Source organism: Vidua chalybeata, chromosome 12 (genome assembly GCF_026979565.1).
Source record: "Vidua chalybeata isolate OUT-0048 chromosome 12, bVidCha1 merged haplotype, whole genome shotgun sequence".
Lineage (NCBI taxonomy): Eukaryota > Metazoa > Chordata > Aves > Passeriformes > Viduidae > Vidua > Vidua chalybeata.
This window is the reverse complement of record NC_071541.1, coordinates 14438446-14451511: the sequence shown is the minus strand read 5'-3', so window position 1 is coordinate 14451511 and position 13066 is coordinate 14438446. Positions and strand designations below refer to the sequence as shown.

At 64.3% G+C, this 13066-nt stretch overlaps 4 protein-coding genes across 8 annotated transcripts; 1 reads left to right on the top strand and 3 right to left on the bottom strand.

Moving 5' to 3' along the window:
- Window positions 1-17: 17 nt before the first annotated feature.
- Window positions 18-2035, bottom strand: LSMEM2 (leucine rich single-pass membrane protein 2). Its single transcript, XM_053954140.1, has 4 exons — window positions 2014-2035; window positions 704-844; window positions 413-622; window positions 18-326 (listed from the first exon to the last, which is right to left on the bottom strand). Exons 1-4 carry the CDS (start codon window positions 2033-2035, stop codon window positions 190-192), a joined length of 510 nt encoding a protein of 169 aa, XP_053810115.1. The 3' UTR covers window positions 18-189.
- A 421-nt stretch (window positions 2036-2456) lies between these two features.
- HYAL3 (hyaluronidase 3) lies at window positions 2457-9908 on the bottom strand. 3 transcript variants are annotated; one of them, XM_053953575.1, is made up of 4 exons: window positions 9849-9908; window positions 3243-4172; window positions 3046-3135; window positions 2457-2898 (listed from the first exon to the last, which is right to left on the bottom strand). In XM_053953575.1, exons 2-4 carry the CDS (start codon window positions 4137-4139, stop codon window positions 2545-2547), a joined length of 1341 nt encoding a protein of 446 aa, XP_053809550.1. In that variant the 5' UTR covers window positions 4140-4172; window positions 9849-9908; the 3' UTR covers window positions 2457-2544. The 3 variants fall into 3 exon arrangements, with proteins under 3 accessions (XP_053809550.1, XP_053809548.1, XP_053809549.1); XM_053953573.1 differs by lacking the exon at window positions 9849-9908 and adding an exon at window positions 9015-9193; XM_053953574.1 differs by lacking the exon at window positions 9849-9908 and adding an exon at window positions 5361-5428.
- Window positions 5373-7827, bottom strand: NAA80 (N-alpha-acetyltransferase 80, NatH catalytic subunit). Of its 3 annotated transcripts, none has more exons than XM_053953576.1 (2): window positions 7752-7827; window positions 5373-6099 (listed from the first exon to the last, which is right to left on the bottom strand). In XM_053953576.1, the coding sequence occupies exons 1-2, from the start codon at window positions 7753-7755 to the stop codon at window positions 5381-5383; spliced, it is 723 nt and encodes a 240-aa protein (XP_053809551.1). In that variant the 5' UTR covers window positions 7756-7827; the 3' UTR covers window positions 5373-5380. The 3 variants fall into 3 exon arrangements, with proteins under 3 accessions (XP_053809551.1, XP_053809552.1, XP_053809553.1); XM_053953577.1 differs by having other exon boundaries at window positions 7741-7802; XM_053953578.1 differs by lacking the exon at window positions 7752-7827 and adding an exon at window positions 6999-7103.
- Window positions 8138-12994, top strand: RRP9 (ribosomal RNA processing 9, U3 small nucleolar RNA binding protein). Its single transcript, XM_053953572.1, has 15 exons — window positions 8138-8389; window positions 9651-9733; window positions 9893-10005; window positions 10085-10158; window positions 10271-10312; window positions 10501-10627; window positions 10821-10945; window positions 11172-11264; window positions 11350-11450; window positions 11563-11697; window positions 11848-11910; window positions 11988-12133; window positions 12221-12300; window positions 12443-12516; window positions 12613-12994. The coding sequence occupies exons 1-15, from the start codon at window positions 8150-8152 to the stop codon at window positions 12815-12817; spliced, it is 1701 nt and encodes a 566-aa protein (XP_053809547.1). The 5' UTR covers window positions 8138-8149; the 3' UTR covers window positions 12818-12994.
- The last annotated feature ends 72 nt before the right edge of the window (window positions 12995-13066 follow it).

Sequence of the window (13066 nt, the reverse complement as noted above, 5' to 3'; positions counted from 1 at the left end):
TGGGGCGGATGCAGGTCCTTACAGCCCAGTTTCTTTCTCTCACAGTCTGGGACAGGGTCCGGGATTGCCCCTGTGCCCCAAGGGGCAATGCTGCCAGGTCTCAGTGGGTAAGGCTGCCTGCTCCCCCCTCCTGCCCTTCGGTGCCCCTTCCCGTGGCGACCCAGAGCCCGTGGTGGGACCAGGAGCAGCTCAGCGGTGCCCGCCAGGCTGGGCACTGGCGTTGAGGCGAGCCCAGAGCTGCCTGCTGGCTGCCCGCAGCTGGTGCACGGCGTCCTCCTGGCTCTCGAGCCACTGGGCCAGCGCCCGCACCGACTGGCTCTGCAGGACTGCGGGGAGAGGATGGGAGCGTGCTGAGGGCGGGCAGGTCGGCCCCCCACAATTCCCCATCTCCCCCCCCGCCAGTGCCACGTACCACTCAGGTAGATGGCCAGTGTGGCCAGGACCAGGCTCGACAGTGCCAGGAGTGCCAGCAGGGCCAGCAGCAGGGGGTGGCCAGGGCCGAGGCAAGGGCAGGAGCTGGCGGGGGGCACGGGGCGCAGGGTGGGCAGGAGCGCCGGGGGCACGGGGGACACGGGCCGAGGTGGAGGCCGGTGCAGGCTGCTGGAGGGAGCCGGGCCATTGCCTGCAGGCAGGGGAGAGAAGGGGTCAGAGCCTGGCCACGGGCACAGCCCGGACTTGCTCAGTCCCCCTGCAGTGCTCTCACCCTCTGTGCCCTTGTGCCCGCCCGAGGCCCAGTACAGGTCGCTGATGGACTCCACGGGGCGCAGGCTGATGGCTCCAGACTCACTGCTGTCAGGGTCCCCAGGCTCTGCCGGCGCAGCACCCTCAGCCCTTCCCGTGCTGTCTGCTGGAACAGAGGCAAAGGGTCAGCCTGTGCCCTGCCCACAGCCTCTGCCTGCCCTGGGCACCCCTGTGCGACCAGAGCCCTGTCAGGGGGATGTCAGCCTTGGCAGCCTGGTGCTGCACCAGGGCAGGCAGCCAAGACTGGTGTTCCTTTGGCCCAGCCCTGCAGCCACAGTGGGCAAGCACTGGCTGTGTCCCCCCCTGGCCCCACCGCTGTCATCAGAGCAGTTAGCGGGTGCCTGGTGGCCATGATCCCGGAGCCTTGTTAGTGGGGCTGGAATCTGGCCCTGGCTTGGGGGCAGGAATGTGCCACCCCCCAGCCAGGATAGCCCAGGCACTGTGGGACTGACTGGGGCTCCAAGGGCCAGCTGGAAGCTGGTGGGCAGGTGCAGGGCAGTGCCATTCTGTGGTGTGGCCCAGCTTCCCCTGCAGATACTGTGCTGCTTGGGGGTGCACAGATGGAGATGTGGGCTGTATGCTGTGCCAGGGGGCCCATTGCCCTAGTGAGCACATCGCATAGGACTGGGAGGGCTTTTTGGAAGTAGGCTCCAGCACTGTTTTGGGAAACAACTGTGCCTGCATTGGGGTTGAGGGAAAAGATTATTTTCTAGGTATTTATGTATTTTTGAGCAGTGGGCAGGGCCCACGCACTGTGCCCTTGGCAGAGCATGGCAGGCTGGCACTGTGCCCACTCCCAATCCCTCCCGGGGTCAGTGGCGTGTCGCAGGGCAGCGTGGCGCCGAGCTGCTGCTTGTCCAGACTGTGTGTCATCCACAGGGCTGGCAGGCATTAGGGTTGGGGGGCCTCAGGTGGTACCCAGGGTCCTCTCAGACCCTTCCCACAGCCCTACCCTTGGCCAGGGACTGCTCCACAGGTACCCACATCAGCCCTGCACCCACTTGCCCCAGGTGGGGGGGAACAGCTGGTCACATAGGTTTGGCACAGGGGGCTGTGCATGCCAGCTGCCTGTACCCTCCCAAACCCTGCTGCCCTACACCTGCAGCCCTCCAGGACCCCCTTCTTCCCTGGGCAGGCATCTCTGCCCAAAGACCCCATGGCAGAGATCACCATCTGTCCACTGCGTCCATCCCAACCCCACAGCCTTGCATCGCCTGGTATCCCCTGGGGTTCTAGAGCCCCCAGCAGCCCCAAGCCCACTCCCCAGTGTACCTTCTGCAGCCTCCCTGGGCATGGCTCCCTGTGCCTGGGCAGTGTGAGCGGGCAGTGAGGCGGTGCAGGGCCCCCAGGAGCTGGGCACTGGGTTCCCGGTGCGCCAACTGCGCCGCTTAAAATAGGACAGTGAGAAACACGGTTGGGGGGCGATAAAAATAGCTATGGGGAGGGGGGCCTGGTGGCGTGGTCAGGGCTGCTGGCAGCACAGTGCCAGTGGCAAAGGGACAGCAGGTTGTGGCAGTGCCCCAGGCCCCCTTTCCCAGGGTAAAGGGGCTGCCAGCTCATGGGATCAGGGCAGAGCCCATTCAGGAAAACTGACTCACTGCTGGACCCATCCAGAGGCAAACTGGGGGCTGTGCTGCCTTTCAGCAGCAATGGCAGTTGTGCCCAACATGGGGACACCACAGAGTCCCCCAGCTTTGCCACAAAAACCATGCCAGCTGTGCCAGGAGAATTTATTTAGGTTATTTAGGAAGTGCCAGCAGCAACACTGCTGGAGTAGGGGACCATGGTGGTCCCTGGCCTTTGTCACCAGCCCCACGTGCCCTGTGGCAGGCAGGTGTCAGAGGATGTGAGATCCTTGTACCCATAGAGGCTGTGAGCGTGGGCGGGCACCTGGCAGGAGGTGGCAGGGCTGAGCCGTACCCTCTGGGCACAGCCTTCACCTGCCCAGCCACGGTAGCAGTGGCAGCGGAAGGCAGCCCGCGGGCCAGCACCGGGGCCAAGGTGCAGGAGGCTGCCCAGGTCGTGGGGCTGCCGGCGCACACAGCGCCCGTGCCCATGGCACTGCCCATAGCTGCATTCTCGGGCTGCTGCCGTCACGTTGGCCACGTAGGGACCCAGGGTGGACACGAGGTAGTGGCGCAGGCTGGCACAGCTTTCCTGGGGAGGAAGCACGAGTGAGAACCCGCCACAGCAACAAAGACCTGGCCAGCCCTCCCTGGTGGGCTGGGGGATGTGGCCACCCCGTACGTCCCACACCATCTCCTGCTGCCCACTGCCTCCAGTGCTGCGGGGGGCCATACTCACAGCCGAGTGGGAGTACGACATGTCTCCCCAGAGCACCAGTCCAGCCGCTCCCAGTGCCGCGCTCTCCCCGATGGTGTGCACCAGGTCAGCCTGCCAGGAACAGAGACGTGACCCGTCTGGGGGACACAGCCTCTGTCCCTGTGCCAACCAAAACCCCGCATCGCACCCGCGGCCAGCTGCGGCCCCACAGCGCTTACCAGCTGCAGGAACCGGGAGGAGCGGCGGAAGGAGAGGCGGGAGTAGGCGATCACGGGCAGGAGGCCGTCGGCCCCGAAGGCGGCCACGCGCAGGGCCTCGCGCAGCCGGTGGTGCACGTAGCGGCGGCGCAGGGCGGGCGGCAGTGCCAGCGGCAGGTAGATGCTGGGGTAGAGGGCGGAAGATGTGGCCCAGAGCCAGCCCAGATGGTTGTTGCGCTGCACCTCCGCCGGCTGGCACTGCCCGGTGTAGTTTGCCTCCTTGGCCCAGTTGCTGTTGAGGCAGTCGGGAAAGCGGTAGAAACCCCAGAGCCCCCCAGGGCGCAGGGCTCGGCCCACCTGAAGTGTTTCCTCCATTAGAGCCTGTGCCGCCTGCTCAAACTCCAGCTGGGCCAGTCGGTGCTGCTGCCGTGCCGGCAGGATGCCGTACTGGTCCTGCACCCACTGCTCTGAGGCTGTCCGGTACATCTTTTTGGCTCCCCAGTTTTTGGCCCACACAGGGCTCCACTCCTCCCAGTCCACCACGGCCAAGCCATGGAAAGCAGGTCGCAGGAGGAGGCGGATGTCCTCAGCCACCCTGTTGATGTGGGCGTCAAGGGAGACACGCTGGGGGAGGCCCCCATTATGGGGTACACCGTGCTGTGACAGGTAGGGGTACAGCCCAAACTTGTTCTTGTAGAAGATGGTGATGTTCTGGCCAGCAAAGTGGCCACCCTGGTTCTCCACGATGCCGTAGTCGCTGAGGGGCAGCCCCGTGCCAAAGCGGTGCTGACAGCGCCCGGTGGGGACGTTCCACACCACGGCAAAGGGCTGGCCACCTGCCAGGGGCTCGGGTGCCGGGCTCTCCTCACTGGCTGTGCCCAGTGCCAGGCAGGCCCACAGTGCCAGCACCAGCACCATCCCGCCTCACCAGTTGCTTGCGGGGCCGGCACCCTGCAAGGAAAGGAGAGCCATGGGGCTGAGGCTGCAGGATGCAGTGGGCATTCCAGCAATGTAGGCACTGCCCCCTGGCACATGGTGGACTAGGATTGGCCACAAGGGCTGGGCTGTCCTGCAAGCACATGCTGCCCACCCCAAAACCTGACAGGACTGGGTACACTTGGGGGTTTGAGACCCACTCCTGCCTAAGCACTGCCAGTGTTACCTCTGCCTGCTGCTCTGGTGCTGAGATCCTGCTTGCACCACCACAGCCATGGCACAGTTCTGGAGTGGCACTGCAAACCACTGACCCTGGTGCCTCCATCTCCCTGCTGCCTCCCAGTCCTGCCTGTAGTGGAGGCACCAAGGCTCCCTGGTCCCCATTTCAGCACAGTGCTGAGCCAGGCTGCGTGACCTGCTCAAGGACTGAGTCCCCCACAAGAGGCATGGTGGGGCCAAAGGGGCAGCTCTGTCCCTCACAGCCCAGGGAGGGCCAGAGGGGTCTGGTGCCCCTGCCCGGCACTGGCCAGCTGCCCAGAATGAGGGGATTAGGCAGGGAATGGGCCCAGGGCCGCGTGATGCAGCAAGGACAGTGCTAATCCCTCGTCGCGAGGCCGGACGCTCTCTCTGACCTTCCCGCTCCCATGCCTCTGGCCTTCACTGACGCCGGCTGCCTTAGTGGGGGTTTGGCCACCTGCCCCCTTCACTGTGCAGTGCAGGGGACCCGATTCTGCAGCCCCACCACCATGCCCTACTCCCACAGTGCCTCCCCAGCCATCCTGTGCCTCAGTTTCCCTAGACTATTCAGTGAGGACAGCTGTGGGCATGCTGGAGGCCACCACATTCCCGTCAGCTCCAGCTGCCACACAGCAAATCCTGAGTAGAGGAGACACTGGTGGGACTGGGCAGTGCCCCAGGGACTGGTGCCAACCCCACAGCCTCGGGTGCGCCTGGCTCCCCACCATGCTGGTGGTCCCAGAGCCCCAGCCAGGTGAGCTGGGGGCCAGGCGGGAGCAGAGGCAGCATGCCCAGGTAGGGCAGGGTACGGGAACTCTGCCCATTCCCTGCCAGCACTCCCTCGCACCCAGCAATGGGGCCAGGGTGAACCATGGAGGCTGGGGGAGCTGGTGCCAGCCCTGAAGAATGGCAGGCAGTCAGGCAGTGCTGCGGCGGGCAGCTCCCGCCCGCACTGCTTTTAATCACCGGCTCGGGGCCCCAGCCCCTCAGATGTCCTTCTTCATCCAGAAGATGGGGAGCCCTTTGGCATCGCGGTGTGGGGACTCCAGGAGGCTCTGCTCGCTGCTCTCAGCCAGGACACCCCTCGCCCAGCTCACAGTCGGTGGGGGAGGCGGTGGGGGGACGGCGAGGGGCGGCGGGGGGGCAGCGGGTACCCATGGCCTGGTGGTGGTGGCAGTGGCAGCCCCAGAAGGGGCGGAGAAGAGCCGCAGCACCTCAGAGGATATAGCCGGGCTGAGAAAGGCCACGTTCTGCACCGGCTCACCCAGGACAAAGCCCAGGTGGGCATAGAAATGCTGCTTGTCATGGGTGGTGAGGTGCAGGCAGCGAAAGCCCCGGGCCCGGGCCCACTGCTCAGTGGCCTCCATCAGCCGCCGCCCATAGCCCTGGCCCCGCAGCGCCCGGGCCACCACCACGCTCTCCACAAAGAGGTCATGGGGACGGCTGACCACGCGGGAGAGTCGGGCATGGCCCACGAGCTCGCAGGGCCCCTCCCGGGCGGCGGGGGTCTCGCTGGGGCCCCGGCTCCGCAGCAGCAGCAGGCAGGCGGGAAAGGCGTCCGAGGAGCGCTGGAGCGTGTGGAGCCGCGACGCCCGGCTCTTCCCCCACTCCTCGCCCAGCAGCTTGGCACAGGCTTCCAGCAGCTCCGGCCTCTGGTGCAAGGGGACCAAGCTGAGCTCCTCTGACACAGAACCCATTCTTCTCACTGACGGGAAACCAAGCAGGTCACAGCTTAGAGGCAGTAAGGCACAGACCATGCGTGTGTTCCCCCCAGCCCGCCACTGGCCCCAGTACAGGCACAGTTCCCCTCTGGCACAGCCAGATGAGTTCATGGAGGTTTGGCGGGTCCAAGGTCAAACAAGACATTCATGGCAGGGAGATGGCACATGGTGCCAGCTCCAGGAAATCATGCCATGAGACCTGCAGCAAGGTCTAGCACTGCCAAATCAGCTGAGGGGCAGGAGGCACAGTGCTGGCCTTGCCTCCTCTCCAGCCCCTGCCACTAGCTCTGCCACCTTGGCACCCATCAGACCAGCTAGCTCATCACACATGTCCTCAGAGTCGGCATTCTGAGAAACCCAAATAGCCTCTGAGGGGGTCAGAAAACCCCTATCCTACAGCATGCTGTGGGGTCCCCTCTCTCAGCCTGGCAGTTCCCCTTGCAAAGGAGAAGCCGCAGGCAGAAGGCAGGAGGAACCACCACGCCAGTTGATTAACTAGGATTGAGCAAACTGCCACACTTCCCCTCTGGGGGTTAAGGAGGGCCTGAGTCTGTCTTCCCACACCCTAGGTGCCCCCAGGAGGCATGGTGGGGTCACCCCCCTAGCTCCAAGACAACTGACTCACAGCCCAGCCTGTACTGTCCCCTTCAGAGGCCAGACCCCACCAGCACTCCTGAGTAGGTGATGGTTTCCTTCCGCCTGCCCAGCAAAGCCGTGCCAGGACTCCAACAGCATCTGCCTGCCACCACCTGCCCGCACTCACCCTGCCCGCAGTCACCCTGCTCAGTCACTGCTCACACCCACCCTGCTCACACCTGTACCCTGCTCACGCTCACCCTGCTCACACCTGTACCCTGCTCACGCTCACGCTGCTCACACTCACCCTGCCCGCTGCTGCTGGCTCCTTTGCCCCGGGTGCCAGTGCAGCAGGAAGCAGCCCAGGCTCATGACCAACCACAGCGCCTGGTTCTGCTTCCCCGGTGTGAATGACACATCTGTCCAGGGCCCCACAGAGCACCCCCCACTTCCCACGCTGCACCCCCACACAGGGCACTCACCCTGCCTGCACCCCGATTGCTCCAAACCACAGAGCGCTCACACACAGACACTGAAACGGCATCACCCAGCTGACCGCTGCTCCCACCTCATGGCTGCACCTCCTGAACGCCACCACTGACCCTCACTGACCACCACTGACCCAACACTCACCTCATTACTGACCTGTCGTTTGACCTGCCATTGACCCCATCTCTGACCCCACCATTGACCCACCACTGACCCCACCACCACTGACCCACCACTGACCCCATCACTGACCCAACACTGACCCAACACTGACCCACCACTGACCCATCACTGACCCACCATTGACCCACCATTGACCCACCACTGACCCACCACTGACCCATCACTGACCCACCACTGACCCACCACTGACCCGTCACTGACCCACCATTGACCCAACACTGACCCACCACTGACCCACCACTGACCCGTCACTGACCCACCATTGACCCAACACTGACCCAACACTGACCCACCACTGACCCACCATTGACCCACCATTGACCCACCATTGACCCACCACTGACCCAACCCTGACCCATCACTGACCCACCACTGACCCGTCACTGACCCATCACTGGCCCATCACTGGGCCGCCACTGAGCCCTCCCTGCCCTTGTCCCCTTTCGCTGCCCTGGCCCAGCCCGGTCCCGCCCGTACCGTTCTTCGGCCCCGCCGCCGCCGTCACTTCCTCCGCCCCGCGCCGCCCCGCCGCGCCCTCTGGCGGCCGGAGGACGCAGCGCCCGGCCGGCCGGGGCCCCGCGCTGCCCGCACGGCTCCGGGCCGCTCCCAAATTCCCGCGGGGAGCCACCGACCCTTGGCCGTGGCAGGACGGCGGCACACCCTACCTGACCTGCCCAGCCCTCCGCAGGGCCTCCAGTCCCAGGGACACCGAGCCCCACTGGGCAGACGTGCGGTGCTGCAGCTGCGCTCCCTTCTGGAGCAGGGCTGCGCAAGGCTGTTCTGGGGATGTCCATCTTCACACCCTCTCTTCCTCCCCAGGGAGTGATACACTGTGTGGGAGCTCTCCCTCCGTGTCCATCAAGTCGTGATGGGGCTTACAGAGGGCACCACCAAGAAGATGATGAAGCAGAAGGTGCAGGACAGCTCCTTCACTTGCACGACCAGGACACAGATGAGGCCAAGGCAGGATTTCCAAACTGGCCAGCCTTTTGGGCCCTGCAGTTTGGACCCTTCAGATGTGTCCCCGTGAGTTCTAGCTTGCTCAGTTCCTAGGTAGAGCTCCCCTCCATGACCACAGCTGCCTTTCTGCTGCTGCTGCCCGGATGGATGGGGAGGTGATGGGTGGGTTCCTTGTCCACCCAGCTCCTTCCGCACTGCCCCTGGCATGGGTTCCTGCAGCCTCAGAGCCTGAGCAGCAGCTGCACAGCAGCCTGGGGCCACCAAGACCAAAACTTTGTAGCCTCGACAGGCTTCCAGCCAGAGAGGGCGGCTGCTCTTATCATGCTCTGGGGTGCTGAGCCTGAGGGCAGCATCACTGCCCAGCTGGTGCATCCATTTGCACAGGCTGGGACAGGCTCTCCCTAGGCCTGTTGCCTTGCAGAGACCAGTGCAGGGCATTCCCAGTGTCCTTCCCTGACTCCCCCTGTGCCAAAGAGAAAAGAGATTGTTTGTACATAATAAAATTTCTGACAAAAGCGGTTTTTAGCTCTTTAGAGCATCACCCATCCCAGACAGACAGCACGGCCAAGGACGGGTCCCTGGAACTCCACAAAGGTCATGGGAAGGGAGCAGAGGCCATGCCTGACAGAGGAGGCTGGTTGAGGGTCCCTGAGGGGCAGAACGAGTTGATCATGATTTCGGAAATACCAACCCACTGTCACTGTCACCACGGGGTCTGCCAGCTGCAGGACTGGGCCCCAAGGGCCACGGGGGGCAGAGGAGGCAGCGCTGGGGGCCCTGGGGCTCTGAGAAGCGGTCTCGGTCCCGGGTGCGGGTCCCCGGCACGAGTGGCCGCTCCCTGCCGGCGGCACTCCGGCCCCGGGACCGGAGGGGCGGGGGCAGCGCCAGGGGGCGTGGTCAAAACGTGGAGGCGGGGCCATGGGGCGGGGCGGGCACGTGACGTCACACCAGAGTGACAGCGCGGCCTCCGACGGGAGCAGGCCGCGCTTCCGGGACCGGGAGGCGGTGCCGCAGGGCCAATAGGAGGCGGGATCCTGCCGGCCACGGCCAATAGGCGCTGTCGGGGGCGTGGCCTGAGCCCCGCCGGCGGCCGGCGGGGCGCACGTGCGGCGGCAGCATGGCGGCGGCGGCGGGCGGCAGGCGGGCCAAGGCCCCGCGCGGGGCGGCGGCACGGCGGCGGCCGCGGCCGGCGGTAAGGGCCGGGCCAGAGCGAGACAGGGAGGCGGGAGAGGAAGGGCTGCCTCGTCGGGGTCGCCGCCGTGGAGCTTTTGCTGCGCTCGTCCCCATTCCCGTCCCCTCCCGTCGATCGCCCCATTTTGTTCCGCAGGCACCGGGCGCCGATGGGAGAGCGCGGGCGACGGCCGGTCGGCCCGCCGACGAGGAAGTGTCTAGCGACTCTGAGACAGAGAGGTAAGGGCTGCGCCTGGGGAGTGCCGCTGCCGTAGCGGGGCGCCGATACCGGGAGATGTCGGTACCGGAGAGATGCCGGCCCGGGGGATGCCGGTACCGGAGGCTGTGCCAGTACCTGTGGGGTGCCGGTACCGATGCTCACGCACGCGTTCCCTGCAGCCCGTTGCTGGGGCGGCGGCGGCGAGAGGCAGCGGAGGAGGAGGTGGAGGAGACGCCGCAGGAGAAGAAGCTGCGCTTGGCCAAGCAGTACCTGGAGGAGCTCCGCCAGCTCGGTGAGTCCCGCCTGGCGCCCGTGCCCCGCGGGGCGGCCCCGGGCGCTGAGCCCGACCCTCATGCACTGTCCCGCCGCAGAGGAGGAGCGGGCGGAGGAGGAGGAGGAACTCGAGCCGGTGGATCTCATCGGCGACCGGCTGAAGGAGGACGTGGTGAGCGGGGAGGCGGGCGCGGCCTCTCGGTCCCCTCGGCGGCAGCGGGCTCTGTCCCCTTCCCGCGGGACCGGGACTGAGGCCACCTCTGAACCTCCCCCTTCTTCCCCAGTTGGAGCAGAGAGGCCGGCTACAGCGCCTGGTCGCCAAAGATGTAAGTGCCCGGTGCTGGGGGTGCCAGACTGCAAGTGCCAGCTTAGGGGACACTGAGGCACGGCCAGCACACTACAGCCTTTCTCCCTGCTGCTGGCACCCTGGAGAAGTCAGCGTGCTGTGCTGGGGTACTCCTGTGCCTGGGGAAGGGTCCTGGGCAGCCCAGCTCACATCCTGCTCTTCCTGCAGGTACAGTCTCCAGATCCAGCCAGGATCCGTGTGCTGCGGGGACACCAGCTGCCTGTTACCTGCCTCGTCATCTCTCCTGATGACAGATTCATTTTTTCTGCTTCCAAGGACGGCTCCCTCATCAAATGCAAGTGTTCACCTGGGGCTGTGGCTGGCTGTTCCCAAGCCCAAACCCTGCAGGGACCCAGGTGCCCTCTGAGGTGGCTTGGCCCTCGGCTATTCTTGGATTGTGCATAATTCCAGGCTCTGTGGAAGGCTCACCGACACTTTTGGGAGTGGTAGGAGGCTCCCAGAGGGTGATTGTGATGACTTTCCTGCAGGGGAGGTGGACAGTGGGAAGAGGCTGTGCGTGGTGCCCGGGGGGAAGAAGGGCACGGAGGAGCAGCACATGGGGCACGCATCCCAAGTCCTCTGCATGGCCATTTCATCGGACGGCAAGTACCTGGTATGGGGACAGGGGTGGAGAGAGGGCCATGGGAAGTGTTCTCCCTGGGTCCTGGGGGTAGAGTCTCATGCCCAGATGTGCCTTGCTGGATTAAAGCAGCCCCTCTCCCCTGCTAGGTCAAGAATGGGTCCCTGGGACAGCCAAAGCCCATGGAGTGGGAGTGGAGGCAGGGGTGGGCTGTGGGTCTCCAGGGTGCAGGTCTCAGGTGTCTCCTGCTGTCTGCCAGGCTACGGGAGACAGGAACAAGCTGATCATGATCTGGGATGCAGCCACCTGCAAGCGCCTGCACATCTTCAGAGGGCACCGCGACGCTGTCTCGGTGAGTTGGGGGCATTGGGCACAATGCTCGTGGGGCCAGCTCAGTATCCCTCACTGCTGTGCCGTGTCTGTCCATCTGTCCCCAGGGCCTGTCCTTCCGAAAGGGCACACACCAGCTGTACAGCGCTTCCCACGACCGCTGCGTCAAGGTCTGGGATGTGGCTGAGAACGCATACGTGGAGACCCTGTAAGACCTGGGGAAATCCCACTGACCCTTCCAAGGGGTGCCCAGCAGCCTTGAGGAGGTGAGGAGGCAGAGGGCCATGCTTGCCACAGCTCTTTGTCATCTCCTCCTGCAGGTTCGGACACCAGGACATCATCACTGGGCTGGACAGCCTGAGCCGGGAGTGCTGTGTGACAGCGGGGGGACGGGATGGCACCGTGCGGCTCTGGAAGATCCCTGAGGAATCACAGCTCGTCTTTTCTGGGCACCAGTAGGTCTGGGGTGGAAGAGGGGGCTGCGGGCAGGTGTGTCCAGCTGGGGCAGTGCTGTGTGGGTGCCAGGAGCACCGTGGGGATGCTGATGCCATGCGGGATCCCAAAGCACGCTTGTAACTGCTGGCACTTGCCTCTTCTCTTCACAGGGGCTCCATCGACTGTATCCAGCTCATCAACGAGGAGCACATGGTGTCTGGTGCTGATGATGGGTGAGCACGGGGCCAGGATGGTGCCTGGGGTGGGCAGGATGCCCCCTCAGCCCCCTCACCCCTCACATCCCCCGCAGGTCTTTAGCCCTGTGGGGGCTGACGAAGAAGAAGCCGCTGGCGCTGGCTCGGCAGGCGCACGGAGAGCAGGACGTGCAGGGCCTGCAGCAGCCCTACTGGATCTCAGCCGTGGCTGCCCTGCGCAACAGTGACCTCCTGGCCACAGGTGTGTGGGGTGGCAGCCCGTGGGGGAAATACATCTTGCTCCCATCCCTGGGCTGGGGTGCATGACAGGCTCCTCTCTCTGCTCCAGGATCCCACAGCGGCAGTGTGAAGCTCTGGAAGTGTGGTGAAGGATTTCGGAAGGTGGAGCACCTCTTGGACATCCCCTTGGTATGGATGGATGGGCAGGTTGGGAATTCTGGAGCTAGGCTGGAGGGTGTCTCAGCAGGAGCTCCCCTTCTTGGGAAGCAGGAGAAGCCTATGGGAGCCCCTCACCCTGTCCTGTCCCTTTACCCTGCCCTGTCCCCTCCAGGTGGGTTTTGTCAACAGCCTCAAGTTCTCAGCAGCTGGTGACTTCCTGGTGGCTGGCATCGGGCAGGAGCACCGGTACTGTCCCCCCCTCCCTGGTGCTGCATGGGGGTGCAGCTTCCCCATCCTCTGGGTCTTGTTGGAGAGTGATCCCCACACCTCTCTCATCCACAGGCTGGGACGGTGGTGGAGAATCAAAGAAGCCAAAAACAGTATCTGCATCATCCCCCTGAAGCAGAAGACCACAGCCTCCAGCCCTGAATCCCCTGGCTGTCCCTGGACAGCCACTGTCCCTGGAGCCACTGGAGCAGGTCATTCTGTCCCTGTAGCTGTGCCTCCCATCCTTGATGCAGCCACCACTGTGGTCAGCAGGATGTGAGTGGGGGTTGTCCCCTGATTCTGCTGGCCCCCATGTCTTGATGTGGCTCTGCCCTCTGCGAGGGTCTGTTGCTTTCTGTCAGGTTTTGCTGTGCCTGAGCTCTGGAACAATCCATTTTGTAAAAAAAAACAACACCAAAACCACTTTATTTACATAAATTACAAAAAAAAAAAATCACACTTTTGTTCACAGAAAAAGTCTACTCTTAAAAACTTGGTTGGGCTCAAATACCTGGATCCTGTTGCTTGC

Excerpts from the sequence above, each read along its gene's own strand:
- LSMEM2 (XM_053954140.1), bottom strand. The coding sequence starts at position 2,035 with ATGCCCAGGGAGGCTGCAGAAG. Across the intron at positions 623-703 it reads CGGGCACAAGGGCACAGAGG|GCAATGGCCCGGCTCCCTCC; the intron begins GTGAGAGCACTG and ends CCCTGCCTGCAG. Across the intron at positions 327-412 it reads ACTGGCCATCTACCTGAGTG|TCCTGCAGAGCCAGTCGGTG; the intron begins GTACGTGGCACT and ends CTCTCCCCGCAG.
- HYAL3 (XM_053953575.1), bottom strand. The coding sequence starts at position 4,139 with ATGGTGCTGGTGCTGGCACTGTGGGCCTGCCTGGCACTGGGCACAGCC. Across the intron at positions 3,136-3,242 it reads CCTCCCGGTTCCTGCAGCTG|GCTGACCTGGTGCACACCAT; the intron begins GTAAGCGCTGTG and ends TGTTCCTGGCAG. Across the intron at positions 2,899-3,045 it reads TGTCGTACTCCCACTCGGCT|GAAAGCTGTGCCAGCCTGCG; the intron begins GTGAGTATGGCC and ends CTTCCTCCCCAG.
- RRP9 (XM_053953572.1), top strand. The coding sequence starts at position 8,150 with ATGTCCATCTTCACACCCTCTCTTCCTCCCCAGGGAGTGATACACTGT. Across the intron at positions 10,159-10,270 it reads ACCGGCTGAAGGAGGACGTG|TTGGAGCAGAGAGGCCGGCT; the intron begins GTGAGCGGGGAG and ends CTTCTTCCCCAG. Across the intron at positions 11,911-11,987 it reads GTGTCTGGTGCTGATGATGG|GTCTTTAGCCCTGTGGGGGC; the intron begins GTGAGCACGGGG and ends CATCCCCCGCAG.